The 23,560-nt window shown below is 64.9% G+C and overlaps 2 protein-coding genes across 2 annotated transcripts in view; one reads left to right on the forward strand and one right to left on the reverse strand.

The window, feature by feature from the left end:
• Window positions 1-23,560, reverse strand: part of BOP1 (BOP1 ribosomal biogenesis factor) — an 86,679-nt gene that overhangs the window by 19,033 nt on the left and 44,086 nt on the right. The window lies entirely within an intron of this gene.
• Window positions 117-6,734, forward strand: SCX (scleraxis bHLH transcription factor). The gene is made up of 2 exons (XM_074985552.1): window positions 117-833; window positions 6,212-6,734. The coding sequence occupies exons 1-2, from the start codon at window positions 315-317 to the stop codon at window positions 6,248-6,250; spliced, it is 558 nt and encodes a 185-aa protein (XP_074841653.1). The 5' UTR covers window positions 117-314; the 3' UTR covers window positions 6,251-6,734.

The following is a 23,560-nucleotide window of genomic DNA, read 5'->3' on the forward strand; positions in this document are numbered from 1 at the left end:
CCTGCGAGGAGCCGGAGCCGGAGCTGGAGCCGGAGCCGGAGGAGGGGCCTGGCTGACCGCTGCCTGGTGCTATAAAACTCCCCTCTCCTGCGCCCGCTGCAAGCTCTGCCGTGAGACGCACACGTGTGCGGCCAGGAAAGCCCAGCTGCTCCTGAGGGGGACTTAACCCTTCTGTGCCCGAGGCTGGGGAGGAACGGCTGCCGCCGGGCAGGGCGCCCGCCGGGGCTGCGGCAGGCTGCGGCGCTCTCCCCAGCGGAGGCGGCATGAGCGAGCGGAGCTGAGGCGGTGCGGTGCGACGCGGCTCGGGCGGCGCCATGTCCTTCGCCGTGCTGCGCTCGGCGCCCGGCCGGTACCTCTACCCCGAGATCAGCATGCTGTCGGAGGACGAGGAGAACGGCAGCGAGAGCTCCGGCTCCGAGGAGAAGCCCTACCGCCTGGAGGCCGGCAGCTACGGGCTGCGGGGAGGCAAGCGCCGGAGCAGCAAGAAGCCCACCCGGCTGAGCCGGGAGCCCCGGCAGCGCCACACGGCCAACGCGCGGGAGCGCGACCGCACCAACAGCGTCAACACCGCCTTCACCGCCCTGCGGACGCTGATCCCCACCGAGCCGGCCGACCGCAAGCTCTCCAAGATCGAGACGCTGCGCCTGGCCTCCAGCTACATCTCCCACCTGGGCAACGTGCTGCTGGTCGGGGAGGCCTGCGGGGACGGGCAGCCCTGCCACACCAGCCCGGCCTTCTACCACCACGGCGGTGGCAGCCCCCCGCGGCGGGAGAGCGAGAACGCCCAGCCCAAACAGATCTGCACTTTCTGCCTCAGCAACCAACGGAAGCTGGTAAGTGGCCGCTCTCGGGCCGGGCTTGCTGCACACCCGCCGGGGGAAGCGGGACTCGGCCGCCCCGGCCAGGGAGCGGTGAGAGCCGGCCCCCAGCAGAGCCTGCCCGCCAGCTAGGGCCGAGTCCCTGCCCGTAGCCTGCAAGGAAGCTGCCACGGGCCGGGGGCTCCCCGCCGTGCAGACGCCCGCTGGGGAGAGCCCTCGGGCAGGGAGGGAGGACAGCCACCGCCTCCCCCAGCACGCCGTGGGGCTCAGAGAGCCAGAGGGTGTCAGCAGAGCGCGGCTGCCTTAGCACGGCATGGGCCTGGAAAGCGGCCGTCTCCAGGGCTTTAAGCACGTCAGCTCTGCTAGCCCAGGCCGGCCCCAGGCACCGCCGAGCGTGGCCTGGTGGGGGCTGGACAGACAGGGGGAGCGGCGCAGCTGGCCCTGAGCACCCCGCCCAGCCCCAGCCAGCACTCCCCTCTCGGCTGCCCAGGGACCACGAGCCAGCGGGCCAGTGCCACACTGCACCCTGGCACGCAGAGCCATGCCCGGCTGGGCCGGTCCCCGGGCTCAGCTGCGGCCGCTCGCAGCTCCCCAGGCAGGCAGAGCACCTGGGGGGCCAGCAAGGCCCCTGGTGGCACCTGCCCTATGCTCGCTGCAGCCCCAGCATCAGGCTGCCCACCGCCAGCTGGAGCGCACAGCGCAGCCCTGCAAGGCCCCTGCACGCCCAGGGCCCTGCAAATGCTCGCGCCAGACCAGGCCTGCGCGCCCAAGGGAGATGCTCGACCGGGTGCCCTGTGCAGCCGGCCAAGCCCACGCGTGCCCCCTCCTGGCAGGGAGCTGGACAGTGGGGAGCTCCCCCGGCCCAGGGAAACCCAGCAAGAGGCAGGAGCAGCAGCACAGACAAAAGGTGCTCCGGCCCCTCGGATGGGCTTCCCCACCTGCCGTCAGAGCCCCCCAGCCTGGCATGGAAGTGCCCCGGGGCGGGGCAGCCCCCCGGAGGCGCAGTGCCCCAGCCAGAGGGCAGGGAGGGGAGCGGGCCACGCAGGATGCAGCCATTCCCAGCCCATGCCTAGGCTGCACCCAGGCGCTGCAGGAGAGTTCTCCTGCTCAGCTCACGTTGCAAGGTCAGGACTTGCCCGCTGGGGGGTGGGGGCACCGGGGAGCGAGGGAAGGGTCGAGCAAGTCCCCAGGCCAGGGCAGGCCCAGCACTGGGGGTGTCTGCCCAGGAAGCCTTCGGCAGGGCCGGGGCCTGTGCCCGCTGGAGGCGGCCAGCGCCGAGAGGAACGGCCAGGCAGGGCCGTGCCACTCACTGGGAGGGGCTTGAAACCCTTGGCGGGTGCCTCCGGGGCTCACACGCCCGAGGGGCCTGCACCTTCTTGCAGCAAAACGAAAGGGGGCAGCTCCTCGGCCAGGCGCCTGCACACAGCCTCCGGGGCCTGGGCGCTGCAAGTGGGGGCAGGGAGATTCATGAGCAACTTGGGGGGCCTGGCGCAGGACCCCCAGCTCCCCCCATTTCTTATGCCTGAGGCCACTTCCGTTCCTCTCTCAGACGGGCGCTCCCCAGCACGGGGCTCCTGGCGGCCCTGCACAAACGCCCCCTCCCAAGTGCCCCACGGCCACAGGTTTCAAGCACTCCCTTGCCGGCCGGCCGGCGGGCAGGTGGGCCCCAGCCCTGCGCGAGCCCAGTGTACACTGGGACATCTCACCGCGGCAGAGCCGGGCGGGACCCACTGTCCCACTACCAGCCCTGCACCTTGCGTCCCACCCTCTGCATTCCCGTGGTGCTGAGCCTACCCCTGGTTCCTGCAAACCGTGTGTCGGGAGGTTCGGCCAGGCCGAGTCCTGACCTGAGCCGCAGCCCGGGGGTGCTGCCGGCGCTCCTAGCTGGGAGCCCGCGATGGGCCGCGGGGCCCATTCCCGCTTGGGAACAGCCATGGCTGGAGGAAAGGTGCGACTGCCGTGGCTGAATTTGGCAGGTTAGCTGGAGAGGGTGGCCCTGCAGGGGCGGTCCTGTGTGGGGCAGAGGGGCAGGGCCCTGCATGCCGCCCCTGCCACGCTCCTTGCCAGAGACCTCGGCGCGTTTCGCATCGCACGGCGTCCCCCTGGCTCCCGGCAGCGCGGCCGTCTTCACTCAGCAGCTTTCAGCACACAGCGAGGGAGGGAAAGTCGCGTTCTCGGCCGTTGCGAAGCCAGCGCCTGGGGGCGGCGCTAAGCAGAAGGGATGGACCTCGCCTGGCTGCTGCGCCCTCCAAACAGCAGCCCCCTGCACGCCTGCCTTGCCGGCACTCCAAACCCCAGTGGAAGGAACCCCTCTGCCCTCCGGCTGCAGCACCGCACGCCCGAGTCCCTGCTGGGGGGCCCTGAATGCAGGCAAACGCCCGCGGAACAATGGCAGAGCTCTGCTGAGCGGGACGGTGCTGCAGCAGCGGGTGGCTCCATGCAAGGAGAGCCCAGGCCTTCAATCCTCTGCATGCCCGCACCCCCCAGGGACTGCAGGAAACCAGCTGAGGTGCGGGAGGCGAGAGTGGAGACCCCCCAGCAGCTCTGAGGCAGCGTAACTCCTGGCTGTAGGGTGCTGCGCAGCCGGGGACGCCCTGGGCACAAGCCAGCTGACGCTCCCAGCGCCGCCTTGTCACAGGCTGCCAACGCCTGCGCAGTTCCCATCCCGCCGACAAGGGCGACGTGGCTTCCCAGGCTCCCGCCCAGTGACTCACCTAAGCCCCAGGGCAGGAGACGAGCCCGCCTCTGTGGGGAGCACTCACTCGCCCCCAGCCCCGAGGCGAGGCCAGGCCACACTAGCTCCACGGCCGCCCAAGGGAGTTGGAGCCCCGGCACTCACTAGGCCAGCTGTGCCTCAGCCCCCCATGTGCAAGGTGCTGTACACATTGAACCATCGCTAACTGGCACCACGCGCAACGAAGGAGAGGGCAAGGGCAGAGCTCTGGAGCTTTGGCGCTGCCTTGCCCTGAGGCCCTGCAGCCACCACGTGGGGAACATCGTCTGCACTGAGCAAACCGCCTTCTCCCCACCTTACCTGACCCATACAGAACCGCAGCCCGAGAGAGCCCTGGCTGACGGCGCCCACCAGCAGCTGCTCGCAGGAGAGGAGTGGGGCCTTCCTGGGACAGGGCCTCTAGCCCTGTGACGTCCCAGACCTGCACCGGTGGCCTGTCAGCATGCGGCAGGGACAGGCCCCTGGCGGACAGACCCGCCGGGTGCCAGCCAATGCAGCACTGCAGGTCCGGAGCAAAGTCCCCGTCGGCTCTGTGCCGATGGAGCAGGGCACGAAGCTGCCAGCCAGGATAGCTGGGGGTTGGCTGCCACTCCAGAGGGAGCCTGGCCACGACCTGGGAAGTGACTGGCCTCTGACGGTGCCTGAGGCGCAAGGAGCAAGAATAAGGCCAAGAAAACCCATCTGCTCTCCCTGCTTCTCCCGTCGTGCGGGGGGAGAACGGGCGCTCTGAACCCCACCCTGGTGGGCCCCTGTAACCTTCCTGCAGCTGCGAGACAGCCCCTGCCCCGGGGACGTGGCTGGAGAGATGCCAGCTCCCCGGGCCTGGCGGCACTGCCAAACTGGGCCTCTGGGCGACTGCTTCACCCTCCGGGCCCTGGCCTGGCTGCTGGAGCACTGAAGCTGCGGGAGGCCGAGAGCTGGCTGAGGGCCTGATGCCGCCACCACTAATGGGACAGCCACGGAGGCCAATTGCAACCGATGGGCAGGACGCAGGCAGGGGACGCTTCCAGCAGAGCCTGTCACAAAACCCGCGTCGTGGGGACACCTCGCAGAGGGGCGCCGGCCCAGCACCACCGGGGCACCGGGGCAGCACAAACAGCGAAGCAGGCCCTTACGCGCCCTCCCTGAGCTGCCCAGAAGCGGCCGGCCCTGGCCTGGCCGGGTGCAGCTCACAGCCCGGCAGGTGGCTATGTGGCAGAGCCAGCTGAGGACCCAGCCTCGCCCCTGCAGCTGGGGAGGGGAGGAGATTCTGGGCTGTCCCTGGGCTGTTCTGCCCCAGCCTCGCCGTGCAGGATGTGGGGCGAGGGGGTGGAGGGTCAGGAAGGGGACACCTGGACAGGACTGGCCTTACCCTCCCCCACCCGCTCACTCTGTGCCATCGCTGCAGCCCTGCAGAGGGGCAGACCGATGCTGGGGGGGACCATTAACCCTGGAGATGCTGCTGCCTGGGGCATATCCACCCAGCAGTTGCCTGGCACCTGGAGAGACCCGGCCGTGGAAGCCCGTTCCTCAGGCACAGCCGCAGCACGACCTAGCAGCCTTTGAGCACACACCCTGCAATGGGCCCAGGGAACTGGCAGCCCCTGCACAATGCCACCACCGCCTCGGTCCAGCCGGGCTGGCAGCCAGTTCCCGAGGCCGTGCTGGAGAGGCTGGTGTGGAGGGGACCTCGCAGGCACTGCGCCGAGGCGAATCGGGGAACACAAACCCACGCTGCGCGGCTGAGCCGGCCCCAGCCCCCCACGCTGCAGGGACCGATGGCCGGCAGGCCAGGCTCCAGGGCCAGTAAGGACCCGAGCCCCCAGCGCCCCTTTGCGGCACACGGCAGCTGGGCTCTTCCCCTCTCCTCCCCCGGCATCTGCAGGACGGGCCGGCTCCGCCAGCCTCTAATTTACGGTTCCGGCTGCGCTTCGTGGCAGCGGAAAGGCCAGGTGATGGGGGAAAATGTGAGGCGGGATTTTCCGAATCCCCATTTCCTCTCCAGACAGCACCAGGGCTCCTGGGGCCCGAACATCTGGGAAATTTAATTTGACCGTTCTGGAGCCGAGCTCCCCTCCCCCGCCCCAGCCAAGGAGGAGTGGGAACGCGGCGGAGCTGCCTGGGCAGGGCCAGGCAGGCTCTGCGGTGCTGCCACGGCCTGGGGGACGATGCTGGCCTGGCCCTCAAGGCCCCGCAGCCCAGCCCAGTGGCAGAGCTCACCCTGCCCGCCCCGGGCAGCGGCCCTGCCCGTTCGTTACCTGCCGGGGAGGGGAGGGTTTGGGCTGTGCCGGGGGCATGGGGCCAGCGCGCCAGGCTGCTTTATGGCCACACCGAGGCAGAGCTGTGCCCTGAGCAGCACCCGGCTTCAGGCCCATCCCTGCAGTGACATCCCCGGCAGCCGTCGGGCCCGGAGCCCCCAGGGGCGGTCAGGGAAGGACGGATGGCCTGGAGGGGGCTTGCAGGGTCTGGAGGAGCTCTGAGCCGGTGGGGGCAGGAGGGCAGCAGCAGGTCAGCCCACAGACAGCACAGGGGCCAGGGCGATCCGGGGCAGAGGGAGGCCAGCGCAAGGTGGGCTTTGCTGCTGAAAGCCCAGCCTGGCAAGCGGGGGATGCAGCGGGGAGGGGGCCGGCCGGGCGCCCAGCCCAGCGGTGCTGTTCTAACTTGGCCTCCCCCTTTGCAGAGTAAAGAGCGAGACAGGAAGCCGGCGATTCGGAGCTAGGCGGTCCCGGGCTCAGGAGAGCCGAGAAGGAGGAAGGATGGAAAAGCCACGCACCCCAGACAAAGACACGGACATTCCTGCCTTCCCCCTCTGCTGCGGGGAGCCGCCCAGCTGCCCCCCACGGACACCCGCACGCCCTCCTGGCTGGGCGGCGGCAGCTGGCTGCCGGACGTGGGCGCTCCACACGGATCCACACGCAGCCCCGCGAAGGCCCGGCCCTGCCGGGGAACCAGTGGGGCGGACAAGCTGATGGGGCTCCCTGGAAGGCCAAGGCGCAGCCCTGATCCCGGGGGCCGGCCCGGGAGCGCTCCTGGGGAGGGAGGACCCTGCCCTGGCCAGGCTCGGCCGAGCAGCGACGTAGCGAGGCCCCTGCGCCCCAGCACTGTGTGGGGCGGGGCTGAGCAACTCCTGCTGGTGGCTCATGGCATTGAGACGATAATATAAAGCTGGAGTAATGTGTATAAGTAAAACACGTACGGTGAGAGCCGAGGCGCACGCTTCCTTCCTTCCCCTCCCCTCAGCCACCCGGCTCCCAGAGCCCCACGGGCCCCATCGCGCCTGGGGGCTAGCGGCCGGAGCACCGGCCTGGGAGCCAGCGGCCTTGGCCCAGGGCCCCATACAGCACAGCGAATGCAGCTGGAGAGCCAGGTAAAAAAACGGGACGCAGCGAAAACCAGATGCTGCAGCTGAGCTTAGCTTCCTGGGGAAATAAATTACACACGTGGGCCTCAGCAGGGCCAGTTCAGTGCCACGCGGAGGAAAAGCTGCAACTTGTGCACAAACCTGCCTGCTCGCAGCCGGGATGGGGCTGGGGGTTACGGCGAAGCTCCCCCAGCTCCAAGAGGCCAGCGCAAGTCAGCCCCAGGGCCGGAGGGCTGCAGCCGGCACAGGACCCCTGCGTCACCCGCACTGGGGTGTATCTGGATGTCAGGGGCTAACCCACGCACGCTTTGCCTGCAGGGCACCTGCCCCCCCGAGCCGCAGGCCCTCGCCGCAGTCCCATTCCCAAGCGCAACCCCGGAACGGCCCCTGGTGGCAGCCCTGGAAGCAGACATGCCTGGCTGCTGGGAAGGCCAGAGCCAGGCTCTGCAGGACGACGGGCCCAGGGGAGCAGCACAGATAGGCACATGCGGGGAAGCCAGAGAGGCCCAAAGCTAGCTGTGAGGCTGTGCAGGAGCTGGGCTGGGCCGAAGCCCTGGCTGCACCCCCGGGGCGCAGGGCAAGGGCTGGCAGGCCTGCTCCTTTGCCAGAAGTCGGGGACACCAGGCCTGGGCTCCCTTCCCTACCCACGGCCTGGCCATGTGCTGTCTGTGCTGGTCGCCACCCGCCGGGAGGGAGCCCAGGCCTGCAGTACACACAGGCCGGTTCTTGGCTCTGCAGAACCCAGCAAAACACCAGGCTGGAAAGGCGCCTACCGAGACTCCAGCCCAGCCCGTGCACGGCCCAGGAGGGGGCTGCGGGTTCCCCAGACCCGGGCCCCATTCGGTGCAAGGCCGGCAGAGCCCAGGCCGGTAAATGCGAAGACAGCAACAGCTGTTCACCCAGCCCCCCGGCTCCCCTTCCCCACAGCCGCTCTCGAGCCTCCTGCTCCAGGGAGCCTGCCGAGGCAACAGCGCCCTGCGGCCTCACGACAGCCCCAACCGGGTGCGAGGAGCCGGCCAGGAGCGCTGAGCACCGGGACGCACACAGCCTGGGGAGGGGAGGGCGTTTTGCTGGCTGGGTGTGGAGGAAGACGGGATTCAGGAGTTCTGCTCTGTGCCAGGCAGGGCGGGTTCCCCTGGCAGGGCCTTGCCCTGGCACAGGACGAGCAGCCGAAGACAGGCTGGTTCATGGGCTGGAGTCCGGAGCACGCGCCGTCAGCCTGTGGGCCACTAGCGCCAGGCCAGGCCAGCAGGGGAACCCGCCTACCCCCCATGCCCCATCCCTCCAAGGCCAATCGTGTTTCGCGTCCGACGCCTGGGAGGCTCCTGAGTGTGACGCTGCCCTTCCGGGAGCTGGGCAGGGGCTCCCCACGCCTGGGCACTGCGGTGCTGCTCCCAGGATGCCAGGGCTGGCGAGGAGCTCAGAGTGCCCCTCGGGCGACTGGGGCAAGCAAGCGAGGGGGAGACTCAGCACCTAATGGCGTTTCACCCATCCAGCCGCCTGGACCCCAGCTCCCTGCCCCCGGGGCCAGAGCCTTGCAGAGCCACACAGCCGAGGTCAGAGCCCAGCCCACGGGCAGCGCTGCCGCGGTCATGGCGGGAAGGGCAGGGAGATCAGGCGGGGGGGGGCACAGCCACATCTGGAGCTCCAGATGTGCGCGAGAAGAAACAGTGGTGTAAACAGCTGGCTGTTCCCGGGGCTGCAGCTTGGAACGCTTGGCCAGACGCCCCCCGCAGCAGCCCACGGCCCTGAGCTCGCGGCTCCACGAAGCACCGGGGATTTCGCACGACAGCCCAACGGGCACATGGAATCTACAGCACTTACAAAACCCGGTCTCCAAAGGCCCGGCCCCCGCCAGCCTGCTGCTCTGCCCCGGAGCCTGCGGGCAGGATGGCCCAAGAAACGCTGCCTTTACACAGCCGTGCAGCCCCAGCTAGCCCGGGCGGAGAGGCTGAAAGACAGCGGGGCCCGGCGGGGCCGGGGGAGATGGGACGACACGACCGATTCATGTTTAACCACAAACGTTTCTCACCTTCGGCTGCCCCCGCCTGTCGCCCAGCTCTGAGCGACTCAGGCAGAAAGCCTTGGGCCGGGGCCGCCCCAGGGCACTACCGACACACAAGTCACCTTCCCAGCGCGAAGCTCAAGTGGAGGCAAGCGGCTGCATTTGCCACCCTGGCTTTTCAAGGGTCTGATCCTGCAAGGGGCTCAGTACCTCCCCGGCTCACGGCCTTGGCACCGGCAGACACCGGCCCAGCTCCACAGCGCTGTGGTCGGCGCGGTGGGAACCGACCGGGCCTGGCACAGCAGAGACAGCAGGCAGCCTTGGTCGGGCCCGTGGCTCAGGCGTGCCCTCAGTAGCACCGGGGAGCGGCCGCAGCGGTAACCATCTGCAGCCCAGCTGTGGTGTGAATTAGGGCCAGCCCCGCACCAGTAGCAACCTTGGGCAGACGTCACGGCCAACGCGCAGCCTGAGGTCCACTCTGTCTGGCCCCCCACAGCTCCCCAGCATGCTGGGCTGTCTCCGCGGCGATCTTCCAACCAGCAGCAGAGCCCCTGGGCCAGCCGCCAGCAGCGCAGCTTTACGGCGCTTTCATGCTCGTTAGCCAGACGATCGCCCAGGGATCACTCGCCTGCCAACGGCCGCTCCAAGCAGCCACTGCTCTGCTCCTCTGGCTGCTTGCGCTCCCCCAGCCTTCCTGTCTCTACGACCACCCCCTCCGCCTCCATCACAGCCCCGAGTCCACCCCCACCGCCACCCAGGGCGGGTGGTAACGAGCAGGAGGCGCTAAGCCTGGCGCAGCAGGGGGCGGGGGGCCGGCTTAACTTTGCGTGACACCCCTCCGGCCGCGGGGGAGCTGGGCACACCCCACGCTGCCCCCGAGCCCCAAAAAGCCAGCTGTGTTTCAAGCACAAGGTCCTGAGGTCACTTGTGGCATTCGATCGCATCTGCGCCCAACCAGCTCCCCCCACCCCACCAGCAGGGACTCCTGGACGCAGGGCTCCACAACCACCCAGAGGGCAATGAGAGGGTAGCCACTAACGCACAAAGGGGCCTTCGAGAAGAAAAGGAAAAGCCTCTTTAAAGGCACCTCGCTGTCCTGGGGATGCTGCAGCCCTGGGCCCAGACAGAGGGGGCCACAGAGCCCCCGCCAGCCCCACCTCCCAGGTGATCGTCCATGGGTCCGAACAGGGCCCTCCCCTGGGCTCTGGGATGGATTGGTGTGGAGGAGCCCAGGGGAGGGCCCTGTTCGGACCCATGGACGATCACCTGGGAGGTGGGGCTGGCGGGGGCTCTGTGGTCCCCTCTGTCTGGGCCCAGGGCTGCAGCATCCCCAGGGCGGCACTGGCAACAACCACCCGGCACGTGCAGCCCAAGAGAGCTGATCAAAGGGACACGTCTCCATCGGGGGAGCAGCTTTCAAGGGACACCCCGACGCAGAGCTAGTCGCTGACAGGCAGGGCCACACTGGAGTCCAGAGCGCGGACAGTGGACAGGCGGAGCGGAGCAGGCGGCCCAGAGGCACACTGAAATAGTCACGCTCATTCCCTCGGCGTGTGGCAGGAAGAGAGGGGAGCACCCCGCCAGGGGCTTGCCAGACGAGGCGCTCCCGCCCTCTCCCGGGGGCACAGCAGTGTAACACAACAGCTGCCAGGGAACCCCCAGCACAGCTTGTGATGCTACTGGGCTTTAAGAGGAACACGCAAACAGCTGTTGCAACCACCGTCCTAGGTTGGTACCAAACCTTGGGCCAAGTGAGGGGACCACAGACGGCTGGTGAGTCGCTCAATCTGTTTCCACTGCTCATCGGTCTGTCTCGCTTTTATACGGGGAGTTAGAAGGGTTGGCGCTGGGCTTGTCGCTGAAATGTTAGTTTCTGGGAGACCACACAGAAGGTGCGGGACCCTACCGTTACAGGGCCCCTGGCCAAGTGAAGCCGTACCTGCACTGGGGCTTTACCAGACTCCAATCCCCATCTGAGCTATCTGACCGTGGGGGTGGAACCTGGCCGACGGGTGACGGCAAGCTGCCCAGGAAGGACATGCACAGGTGACCTGTTCATGTGCCAGGCTCCAGCTCGGACATGCTTCTGCATGGGGAGAACAAGGGAATTGCCTCCACACCGGCCAGGCCAGGGTGTAACGAGGGCCCTGGCATTCCTCTGTCTCAGTCGTTGCTTCAGCTCATCGCCTCAGGGCACTAGAACAACGCAGGTGAGAATCAGAAGGAAGCCACTCTGCTCTGAACTGAGCCCAGAAGGATTGCTGACCTCCAGAGACTTTAGACAGCAGCACCACCCACTCTGCGGCAGCCTGCACAAGAACTCTGACTGCTGCTTGTAACGTGATTGCTTTAACAATTTTACCCTCACCCGATTCTTTCTTCCCTTTCTATTACTAAACCTGTAGGTGTCTGATGCTAAAGGATGGGCCCAGCCTGCTTGCTGGGTCAGACCCGAGGTACACATTGACCTGAGAATGTGGCAGGGCCTTGGGAACGGGAAGAAACCGTGTGGATTTGATGAGATTAATCTCATAACCTCTGACCTTGTGGCCCAAGGCAAGCTGGGGAGTGCAAGGGAATTGCTTGTGTGACTTCCTGCTGGCCAGGGCGGCAGTGGGGTGCTGTGTGTGACTGGTTTGGTGCCTTGTAGCGGAGGAATCCCAGTCTGGGCCTGTCAGTAGCCCTCTTTTAAGCAATTTCCCCTGGTTTGGCCCTCTCAAATGAGGCTGGAAAAACCTCCCATATTACACAGTTCTGATCCTTCCAGGTCATAGAATCATGTAACCCCAGGGCTGGAAGGGACCTCAGGAGGTCATCGAGTCGAGCCCCCTGCTTCAAGCAGGACCAGTTCCAACTAAGTCATCCCAGCCAGGACCTTGTCAAGCATGGACTTAAAAACCCCCAGGGATGGAGAATCCACCACCTCTCTAGACGACGCATTCCAGCGCTTCACCTCCCGCCTGGGGAAGTGGTTTTTCCTGGCTGGGATGATGTAGTTGGGGTTGATCCTGCTTAAAGCAGGGGGCTGGACTAGATGACCTCCTGAGGTCCCTTCCAGCCCTGGGACTCTATGAATACCCAACCTACTTCTCTCCTTCTGTAACCTCAGACCACTGCTCCTTGTTCTGCCATCTGTCACCAATGAGAACAGTTTCCCTCCAGCCTCTTTAGAGCTCCCCTACAGGAAGTTGGACGCTGATATTAAATCAGCCCTCACTCTTCTTTTCTGCAAACTAAATAAGTCCAAATCACTCAGCATCCCCTTACACATCACATGCTCCAGCCCCTTAATCATTTTTGTTGCCCTCCGCTGAACCTGCTCCAGCAAATCCACATCTTTTCTATTCTGTGGGGGCCCAAAACTGGACACAATATTCTAGACGTGGCCTCACCTGTGCTGAATAGAGGGGAACAACCACTTCTCTAGATCTGCTCGAAATGCTCCTCCTAATGCACCCCAATATGCCATTAGCTTTCTTGTCTACAAGGGCACACTGTTGACTCATATCCAGCCTTTCAGCCACCATAACCCCTAGGTCCCTTTCCATCGTACTGCTGCTGAGCCAGTCGGTCCCCAGCCTGTAACAATGTTTGGGATTCTTCCACCCCGGGTGCAGGACTCTACACTTCTCCTTGTTGAACCACATCCAATTTATCCAGGTCCCTCTGGATTCTCTCTCTACCCTCCAACATATCTACCTCTCCCCCTAGTTTTGTGTCATCCTCAAACTTGCTGAGGGTGCAACCCAGTCCCTCATCCGGGTCATTGATAAAGATGTTGAACAACACCGGCCCCAGAACTGAGCCTTGCGGCACTCCGCTTGAAACCGACCGCCATCCAGATATTGAGCCACTGACCACTATCCGTTGGGCCTGACCGTCATGCCAGCTTTCTACCCATCTCATAGTCCAAGGATCCAACCCATATTTCCTTAACTTATGGGAAATAATGTTGTGGGAGACTTCATCAAAGGCTTCGCTGAAGTCAAGGTATATCACATCCACTGACTTCCCCATGTCCACAGAGCCTGTTACCTCGTCATAGAAGTTAATCAGATTGGCCAGGCAGGACCTGCCCCTGGTGAATCCACGCTGGCTACTTTTGATCACTTTCCCCTCTTCCAAATGTCCAAAATGGATTCCTTGAGGATCTCCTCCATTATTTTCCCAGGGATTGAGGTAAGGCTGACCAGTCTGTAGTTCCCTGGATTGCCCTTTCCTTTTTTAAAGATGGGCACTACATTTGCCTTTTCCCACTCATCTGGGATCTCTCCCAATCTCTTTGGCCAAAGAAAATGGCCAAAGGCTCGGCAATGACGCCTGCCAATTCCCTCAGTACCCTTGGGTGCATTAAATCCAGGCCCATGGATTTGTGTGCATCTAGTTTTTCTAGGCAGCTCTTAACTCATTCCTTCTGCACCAAGGGCTGCCCTCCACCTTCCCATACTGCATTGTCTAGCACCATACCATAGGAGCTGTCCTTGTCCATGAACATTGCAGCAAAAAAAAGCACTGAGTACTTCAGGTTTTCTTACATCATCTGTCACTAGGTTACCTCCCTCACCCAGTAACGGCCCCACACCTTCCCTGATAACCCTCTTATTGTTAACGTGCCTGTAGAAACCCTTCTTGTTACACTTCACATCCCTTGCCAGTTGCAGCTCAATTGTGCTTTCGCTGTCCTGATTACTGCCCGGCATTCTCCAGCCGTATGTTTATACTCCTCCTTAGTGAGCCGTCCACATTTCCACTTCTTATACGCATCTTTTTTGGTTTAAGCTGACCAAGGATTTCCCTGATATGCCAAGCTGGTTGCCTACCATATATGCATTTCTTTTTATGTAGCGAGATGGTTTGCTCCTGTGCCTTCAGTAAGACTTCTTTAAAATACTGCCAGTTCTCCTGAACTCTTTTCCCCTTTACCTTCGTTTCCCAGGGGATCCTGCCCATCAGTTCTCTCAGGCAGTTGAAGTCTGCTCTCCTGAAATCAAGGGTCTGTAGTTCACTGCTCTCCTTTCTTCATTTTGCCAGGATCCTGAAATCCACCATCTCAGGGTCACTGCAGCCCAGGTTGCCACCCACTTCTATTTCCCCTGCTATTTCCTCCCTGTTTGTGAGCAGCACGTCAAGCTGTGCACGGCCCCTGGTTGGTTCCATCAGCTCTTGTACTATACCAAGATACTACCCCCAACATTCTCCAAAAACTTCCTGAATTGTCTGTCTGCTGCCGTACTGTCTCTCAACAAATGTCGGGTGATTAAAGTCTCCCATGAGAACCAGGGCCCGTGATGTGGAAGAGTCTCTTAGCTGTCTGAAGAAACCCTCGTATACCGTATCTCCCTGATCTGGTGGTCTATAGCAGACATCAACCACAACATCACATCTGTTGCTTCTACCTCTGAGCTTAATTCAAAGACACTCAACTGGTTTTTCTCCTTCCATATACCGGAGCTCTGAGCTATCACACTGCGCCCTCATGTAGCGCACAACTCCTCCTCCTTTTCTCCCCAGCCTGTCCTTCCTGAACAGTTTATAACCACCCATGACCATGCTCTAGTTATGCGAATCATCCCACCATGTCTCTGTTATTCCAACCACCCCATACAGTAGGGTCTCCACATTCACGAACCGAAGGTTTGTGAATTCAAGTATTCAGGAGCGTCCACTTCCCCAGGGCTCCAGGGTGGAGAGCGCCGGCAGCTGTTGCTTCCCAGGGCCCTGGGCAGGGAGCACGGGCAGCCACCGCTTCCCTGGGGCTCTGAGCCCCCCATATTCGCAAAATTCGACGTTCGCCAGGAACACAGAACCCCGGCGAATGCTGAGACCCAACCGTACTACTTTGACTGTGCCAGTTCCCCAGACGTCTGGCATTTGTGTACAAGCACCTTAGAGAAGGGGCTGATTGGCCCACTTTCTGCTCGTCACCCAAGAACCCTACTTCGGTGTACCATCCTCCTTCCCCGCGTACCGCAAGGCTTGTGTCACCGTCCCCCAGCGGTCCTAGTTTAAAGGTCGCGGATGGGTTAGGGTATGCACCTAAAGACCCAGGCATTCCAACACAAAAGAGGCTCTCCCGTGGGGACGGGGCAGAGGTGCCTACCTGGCTGGAAGTAGCTAATGTTGAAGACAAGACCCCCTGCGTGCCACGTGCAACCTGCAGAGGCAGCAGGACAGCACCAAGCTCCCAACAGCCCCTAGCTCAGGGCTGCTCCCCCGAAGAACAGGCTGCAGCAGCACAGCTTGAGGTCCCATGGCCGTAACGCAGCTTTGGGGTCTGCCTAGTCCCTGTGAGTGGGAGACAGGGAACAACAGGAAATTCCCTCCCTACCCCCATGGGCAGCAGCCATCACTTCGCTTTGCCAGGGGAGCGATGGTGAGGATCATACCCTCCCCTGGGCTTCCCACTCGCCTCCACCCCTCGAACACTCCCCCGAGCCTGCGCTGCAGACGTGGCTTCTGCAATCCCAGCAGGGACCCCAGGAGACTTCCCCCAGCCCACCTACCCTCCCCCACTTTGCCCCCTCAGCTGTGTGTGCAGCAAACCCTGCAGGGGCAGCTGCCGCCCCCACCCCGAATGCAAAAACCCAGCGTTCACAGCGAGTGCCCCTCATGCCCGCAGCCAGCCGAGAGCTGCCTCCTCCCAGCAGGCAAGTGTCCCTCCGCCGGTGGCTGCAGCACCGGCAGAGTGCAGAGAAACGCCTACACCCTGCGCGCAGGATACTAGAACCAGCACCCAATCTGAGCACTCACCGGGGGGGACAAGGCCCAGGCTGCATAGCTCAGTTCAGGGACAGCCGGGCTTGGGCACGGCCTCGGCCTCTGCTGGAGACAGCAGCCAGCCATCCCGCAGCTGCTCCACAGCACCTGCCCCCAGCGCTAACCTCTTCTAGTTTTGATTTCACCGGCTGCCCACTAATTGCTAAGTGACAGGCTGGTCCCCAGGGCAGCCCGCAGGGGCTTGGGCCAGGCTACCAACGCTGGGCAAAGGCCGAGAATAACCTCTACAAGTCTGTTAAAGCTCTGCATGAACCAGCAACTCAATACCCGAGGCAGAAACTCGCCTGGGGCCAGTCCTGGGGCACTCGGTGGTGCTTATCACACAGGGCCTTGAGGCGGTTTGCCCCAACAGCTGCTCAGTGGTGCTCACGCCGGGTCCTGGGATGGTATTCCCCCCCATGCTGCTCAGTGGTACAGCTCACGCCGGGTCCTGGGATGGTATCCCCACCTCCGCTGTTCAGTGGTACAGCTCACGCCAGGTCCTGGATGGTATTCCCCCCCCCATGCTGCTCAGTGGTACAGCTCACGCTGGGTCCTGGGATGGTATCCCCCCCTCCGCTGCTCAGTGGTACAGCTCATGCCAGGTCCTGGGATGGTATTCCCCCACATGCTGCTCAGTGGCACAGCTCACGCCGGGTCCTGGGATGGTACCCCACCCCCCCGATGCTGCTCAGTGGTACAGCTCACGCCGGGTGCTGGGATGGTATCCCCCCCCCCCCCCATGCTGCTCAGTGGTACAGCTCACGCCGGGTCCTGGGATGGTATCCCCCCCCCCCCATGCTGCTCAGTGGTACAGCTCATGCCGGGTGCTGAGATGGTATTCCCCCCCATGCTGCTCAGTGGCACAGCTCACGCCGGGTGCTGGGATGGTATTCCCCCCCCCCCATGCTGCTCAGTGGCACAGCTCACGCCAGGTGCTGGGATGGTATTCCCCCCCCACGCTGCTCAGTGGCACAGCTCACGCCGGGTGCTGGGATGGTATTCCCCCCCATGCTGCTCAGTGGCACAGCTCACGCCGGGTGCTGGGATGGTATCCCCCCCCCATGCTGCTCAGTGGCACAGCTCATGCCGGGTCCTGGGATGGTATTCCCCCCCCCATGCTGCTCAGTGGCACAGCTCATGCCAGGTCCTGGAGCAGTATCTCCCCCACACTGCTTGGTGGTACAGCCCATGCCAGATCCTGGGGCAGTCGCCGCCCCCTCCCCCCCGGCCCCTGCTCGGTGGTATGGCTCAAGCCAGGCCCTGGGGCGGTATCCCCCCGCTATTGCTTGGTGGTAAAGCTCATGCTTGGCCCTGGGGCAGTATCCCCCCACCAAATGCTGCTCAGTGGTACACCTCACGCCAGGCCAGGGAGTGGTACCCCCCCACATGCTACGGCTCACGCTAGGACGTGGGGCAGTATCTCCCCCCCTGCCCACTGCTCGGTGGGATGGCTCACGCCAGGCCCGGGGGTGCTTTCCCGAGGGAGTCAGGCAGACTGGCGGTGGGGCAACCCGAGGACTCCTGGTGCAGACAGCACCAGCCCCAGCTCATGGGGTGCTGCAGAAGGGCCGGTTCGGCTGGCACCGCACTAGAGACCCAGGCAGCCGTCCCTGCCTGCAGGCAGCGTGGGGAGGAGGCTGCTGCAGAGTGCAGGCAGGTAGGCAGCAGGGCAAGGGCAGGCTCGGTGCCACACACGGTGCCTGAACCGCGGAGCTGCCCGGCCAGATGGGGCAGGAAGGACCCAGGGAACCTCGCCCCACTGGCATAGGCAGAGCAGTCCCCCTCACTGCCCGGTGCAGCCCCAGCTCGCCTGGCTGCTGCTTGGCTGTCCCTGCTGCCCCGCACAGCCCAGGCAGGGCACGTGGAGTGGATGGAGGTGGGAGGCTGGTTTGAGCAGTGGCAGGAGCGAGCCAGCCAGGGCTGCTGGCACCTGCCTCTGTCCAGCACAGAGCCTCTTGGGCCTTCCCTTTCCTTCTCCCTCCGGCCCCAGGCGGGCCGGGGGGGGGCCAACAGACCCCCTGGCGCTGGCATCTCCTCCCGGCCAATGCATGTGCTGAGCAGGACAAGTGAAACGTTCACAAGCAGAACAAGAAAGCCCGAGCACACCGCCACGGCAGCACCATTCCAAGCGCCGGCTCTGCTCCAGGGATCGGCTCCCCCAACCCTCGCACGGGGCTCCGGGGAGCTCTGCAAACAGGAAGCCGGCAGTGTAATTGTGAAGGAAATTCTCAAAGCCAAGCCATTAAGGGCTGAAAAGAAGGCTGTATCCAACCCGATCGGAACAGAGCAAAATAAAACACGCCAGAATGGCAGGTTCAATACGGAGAGTAACCCAACGCCAGACTTCCTCCTCCTAATCCTGCAGGAACCCGCAGCTGGCTGGGGAAGGGGGGCCGTGCCCAGCCCCTTTAACAGGCTGTCTTCTCTGCCATTTCCCCCACGCTCGGAAACAAGGCTAGCCCCTGGGGAGCAGCACAGGAAAGAGGGAGGCGAATGACGTGCAGGACTGGACACAGGTACGCAGGCAGAACCGCTCCCCTGGCCTGCAGTCTGCTCAGCCGCCAGGGAATGCCCTCAGAATCGTCCTGGGCCTCCTGGTTCCTCTGCCGGGGGGGAGCTCTTTAGCGCCAGGCTGAGAGGTGCAGGCCCTCCATGGGTGTGACGTTCACCTTGCTGCGTAAGAGCCACCTCTCTGGGGCTCTCAGACACGCCTGACAGCTCCTTTCAGGACGCAAACCCACAGGGGGAGAGGCTCCTCTGACCTCCGCCCATCCTCGTATGGCTGGTTGTGCACTGAACGCGGAGAGCTGCGGTGGCCTGGCTGCTCCTAGTCCCCAGGTGTGGTCAGAACGCAGCAGGCCCACGTCAGGCAGGGCTGCTGTCAGCCTGGAGAGCTCAGCCCCGCAGCCACCCTGGGCTCTCTGTGTCTTGTGGCACAGCCACCCGCCTCCTGGCTAGGGGTGGTGGAGCGCAAGCAGAGGTGGTGGGTGGCTTGGAAAGGGTGGGAGAGAGCAGTGCTGGCCCAGCACAGGTCTCAGCCCCCACGGCACACAGTGGTAAGAGCTCCAGCTGTGGGCAGCAGCTTTTCAGACACCTGCTGTTCACTGTGCAGCCATCTGGAAAAATGCCACCAGGAGACCTGGCGCACAGCTGGAGTTGTGCCCAGGAGAGCCACAGACTGAGCAAGTTGTGGGAGATGCCTCTGCTGAGCTGCACCCCAAGAAACGCCCCGGAGCAGGACTAAAAGGGGCCACGAGGGCCAAGCCGCAGGCACCGTGGGGTAAGGACAGTGTGAAGCAAACACACCGGCACGGCAAGTGAAGCCCTCGGCTCGTGCATCAATTAATCTCTGTCGAGTCAGGAAGGACCAGCGCACACCCAGCGCCGGCAGCCCGGAAGGACTTATTCCACCAGCACTCCCGGCTAGGGCCTTGCGAGCACACCTGGCACTGCAGCACCCAGAGTTCTCACAGGCTGACGGCCCCCAGCCCTCTGCCTCCGCACGCTGCATGCAGCCCACGGGGCACCGGGCAGGGGGCAAAACTGCACTGACCAGCCACGTTTGGGGCAAGCGGCCAGGCACCCCCGCGATGGGCCCACAGCTCCTCCAGCAGCGTGCAACTGCACAGGGGTGTCGTCACGCAGCAGAGAGGTGACCAGCCAGGCAAGGCCACCAGCCCTCTGTAGGCTGCCCCGCCTCCCCTGGAGCTGGCCTGACCAGCCCCGCAGGGCTCACACACCACTGGGGAGCCCCTCGCTATGGGCTGCCTGTCCCCACACGCTCTGCCGGCATCGCACCTGCAGGGCGGCCAGGAAACATGTGTGACCCGGCAGGGGCGCTCCACAGTCCTTTCTTCCTGGATTTAGCCACTGCGAGGCGTCTCCTCCCTCGCCCTGCCAGGTGGGACTCCCCGGCGCTGACCCTGGCAGCCCCGGGCTGGGCTGGGCTGGGCTGGGCGAGGGGAGCCCGGCAGCCACAGCACACCAGGCCTTTGAGGGAGCAGGGGCTCCCCCGCCCCCACGTTAATCCCATTGTTTGGAAAGCAGGCCTCCCCCGCCTCCGCAGCCCTGCTTCTGGCTTGGGCGCTGCGGTTTCCTCCCTTCCCCACCCCCTTCCAAAGCAGCTCCAGCTGTCCGGGGCTCCGATTGGAAGTGCAGGTACGGGGCTGGCTGGCTGCCCGGCTCCCCTGTGTCTGTCTGGTGGAAGAGGAAGCCAGTCCACCTCTGGAATTCTTCACTCTCTCCTCGTTCCTGCTCCCCGGCTCTCTCCTGGGGCCGCGGGGTCAGTCTCTCTCTCTTGCGCGCCTCTCTTTCTTCCCTGGCCCCTATCAGATTACAATGCAGGCAGTGTTCCCTCCAAATCCCCCTCTGCACGTTAACTCGGCTCCTCTGTCTAACTACCAAACCGCCTTCCTGTGCCTCCTGTCTTTCCATCCTGCGCCGCCACCGTCTCACTGACAAATCGCTCCAAGCGAGCGAGGGGGAGCAGCCGGCAGCCACGGAGAGTGGAGGGGAGCCCGGGGTTAGACGGCCGGCACAGGGCCACCCGGCCCTGGCCCCTGCCCGGCCCTCAGCCAGCTCCGAGGGGGACATCGCAATCTAGAACTCGGAGCCGGACTCCTGGGTTCCTTTCCCAGCTTTGCCACAGACTCTCTGGATGATCTAGTCCGGCCACATTGCCCCGTGCCTCAGTTTCCCTCCCTGTACAAAGGGGCCATACCCACTGGTCTCCAAGGCGGCAGCGTGAAGCAGACCTGGAAAAGGCTGAGCGGAAGGAGCACGGTTGGGGCTTAGCCCCACGGCAAGTGCTTGGGGGCAGGCTCTGCCCCATTGGCCACCACACTGGAGCCTGCACCAGGAGCGCAGAGGGGGTGCCGTGCCGAGGTGACCGTGGTGACCACTGTGCAGTGGCTGGGGGCAACAACTGGGCTCCATCCAGAGGAACAATCCCCGCCCCTGCTCCGCTGGCTGGGCAGTGATGCTGATGCTGGCACGTGAAGAGCTGTGAACACAGGGGACTGGCCCAGCCTGCAGCACTGGGAGCTCAGCGTTCCCAGCTGGGCTCGGCAGAAAGCCCTACCCCGCACCCCTGCGGGCCAGCAGACCGTTCCCGGACCCCTGGCGGATCGGTGCAGGACGGGCTGGGAAGTAGGACTCTGGACCCCTCTGGGGTGAAGCAGATCATGGCTATGCCTACGCAGGCCACTGCACCAGCGGTTTCCCTCTGCCCACGCCAGGCAGCCGGCCCCTCCTCTGTGGTGTGATCAGTGTGAGACGCCCTTCGCCCCAGCCGCAGCCAGGAACAAGCCTCTGGCCAGGCAAGCTGCTCAGGTGCCGTCCTCAGGCCACAGCAGGCTGACAACCCTGGGAGCCGCCTTCCCCGCTCGCAGAGGGGCAGGGGCAGCAGCTGTGTCCCAAAAGCCCAGCACCGGCCGGCTCTGCAGCAGGCAAGGCGCACGTCCCTCCCTGGCCCTGTGACATTACGCGGTCTCAAGGACTGGCTGGCAAGGGGCCCACAGCTCTGACCACCCTGCTGGCCTCCTAGTCTACCCCCAGCATGCCGAGGCCAGGCGCCTGCCCCGTCAGCCTTCCCAGGCGCACACCAGAGGCTGGGCACCCAGCACGGCAACCTCTCCGTCCCACACAAACCGTCAGGTGCCGCAGCCGCGGCTGGTGCCTCGCAGGGAACGAGGGGAACAGGGTGATGACCGAGCAGCCTCCCCCACAGATGCCGGAGGTCATGGGACGCCCAGTGCAGGGGCCTGCATCCAGCCACCAGCCCCCCCAGGAACCGGCCTCGCTCCCCTCTCCCCGCTTGCCAGGTGCAGGGCTGGTGGCGCTGGAGCTCTGCTACAGCTGTGCGAGGGAGGAGCCCCAGCCTGGCCGCAGAGCAGCACGGGGGGCGTATGCAGCGTCCCTGCACCAGCATGAGCACGGGCAAGGGGGGCTGCTGCCCAAGAGGCCGGGCCGTGGTCGTACGCCCCGAGCCCAGCCAGTGCCTCTCCCACCCCAGCCCTGGCCCGGCCTGGAGCGAGGCAGAGCCCTGCTCCCCTGCAGCCCGGCTGGCACACGGCTCTGCTGGGAACCCTGGGAGGAGGCTGGGGCTGGGGCAGAGGCAGGATTGGCTGGGATTCCCCCAGGCAGCTAATGAAGGAGAAACCTCTCACTTGCATCCTCTGCGGGCATCCTTGGTGCCCTGCCCCCGCCGCAGCCAGGGCTGATTTATGGAGGGCTGTTTTCTTTAGCAAAGCCGGCTGTCAGCTGCCTTCCTGTCGGTGCCTTTCGCCTGCACCTGGAAGGGCCGTGGGCTGGGGGCCAGACCCCTCTTCCAACGGGCAGCAGCTTGAGCGAGAGGCAGACACGCACCCTACGGGCAGCACCCTGAAGTAGGCTCCCCGGCAGGGCTCTGTCCAGGCCAGCGCTGTGGAACCAGATCACCCCTCAAGGGGTGTCAGGAACCCAGCCCTGCCCCACGCACAGCCCAGCAAGGACCACTGCGCCAAGGGGGCAGCACCAGATCCTAGCCCGGGGGCAGCTCAGCCACGCCAGCCGGGACGGCCCAGGTCCCCCTTGGAGCCCCCCCTGCCACACGTGCTGGAGCCTAGGAGCTCCAGTGTGCAGGGCAGGTGGCAGGGCCCCCGAGAACCTGGCTCCTGGGCTGTAGGGCAGCCCCATTCGCTCCCTGGTGCCCCACTCACTGTCACCCCCAGCAAAGCACCTGAGGCAGCCCCTGCAGAGCCATGAGCCCGGGGAGCCTCTCCCAGCAGGGGCCTGCCTGTACCCAGCCTCCACCCAGGCCCGCAACTCTGCTGGGCTTCCCGGGCCAGCAGCTGGGCGCAACCTGCCCGCGCCGACTTACGCCCCCAGGGGAAAATTCCCCTCTCCCCAGCCAAGGTTGCTCGTGGTTTGGCTCCGGCTCCCAGAGCCACCGCTCATGTGGGCAGGTTCCACGCTCCCCCCCCGCACACCCCCAGCCCTCTGCCTGTCTCACTAGGGCCACAGCGCAGGCGCCCAGGCCGGCGCTCCGTGACTGGCTGTTCACCCCCACCCCAGCCACCCGGGGGGCACTCACCAGGCGCACACCAGCGAGGGGCAGGGCGCCCGGCGGCAGGAACGGCCCGAGGGAACGCACACCAGTGCCTGAAGCTCAGGCTGCCCCGGAGCGCCCCCCCACGCCAGCAGCCAGAGGTGGCCGTGGGGGGCACGGCTTTCCCCAGCCCTGCGGGAGGGAGGGTCACTGCTGCAGCCCCCCTCAGCCCATTGCCCAGCCCAAAGCAGCCGCTGCTCCAAGTGCCTGCATGGCTGGGAGAGACTTTTTGCGGGGGAGCAGCCTGTAGGGCGCTGCCTGGGCCCAGCAATGGGGGGCGGGGGTCACAGCCCCGGTGGGTTCCTGTTAGTGCCTTCCCTCTGCAGACAGGGGCTCTGTTCTGCTCCGCTGGGGGGGCCGGGGGGGCTCTCCTGTGACCCAGCTCAGAGGCTCCTGCTGACCCTAGTCCAGGCCAAGGACCTGCCCTTGGCCAGCTGGCTGCAGCGCTGGGGACTCCGGCTGGGGAACGATGGCTCCATGAGCACCGCCCCGCCAGGCTCCACATGCACCTGCTGTGGGCCCCCCTTCCAGGCAGGGGCAGGAGCACGGGGAACCCAGCCGCAGTCCCAGGGCCCTGCCACTGAGAAACCGCCCCCGGCTTCGGGGTCCACATTCCTCCTGCTCAGAAAACAGCCTCTGCTCCAGTCCAGCCCAGCCCACCGGAGCGACTGCCAGCCAGGGCTGCAGCTGCAGCCTGTGAGCAGGGCCAGGACCCGGGACAAGGGGAAAGCAAGTGCTAGGCCCAGAGACCACGCCGGGGGGAAGGCCCGAGTCAGAGCCCCCACTACCCAGCCCTGCCCCCGGGCCCGAGTCAGAG

The sequence above is a fragment of the Carettochelys insculpta genome, chromosome 2 (genome assembly GCF_033958435.1).
Source record: "Carettochelys insculpta isolate YL-2023 chromosome 2, ASM3395843v1, whole genome shotgun sequence".
Classification (NCBI taxonomy): domain Eukaryota; kingdom Metazoa; phylum Chordata; order Testudines; family Carettochelyidae; genus Carettochelys; species Carettochelys insculpta.

Bases quoted from the DNA above. Each gene is read 5' to 3' on its own strand.
- SCX (XM_074985552.1), top strand. From the start codon at position 315: ATGTCCTTCGCCGTGCTGCGCTCGGCGCCCGGCCGGTACCTCTACCCC. The intron at 834-6,211 runs GTAAGTGGCCGC...CCCCCTTTGCAG, and splicing joins TCAGCAACCAACGGAAGCTG to AGTAAAGAGCGAGACAGGAA.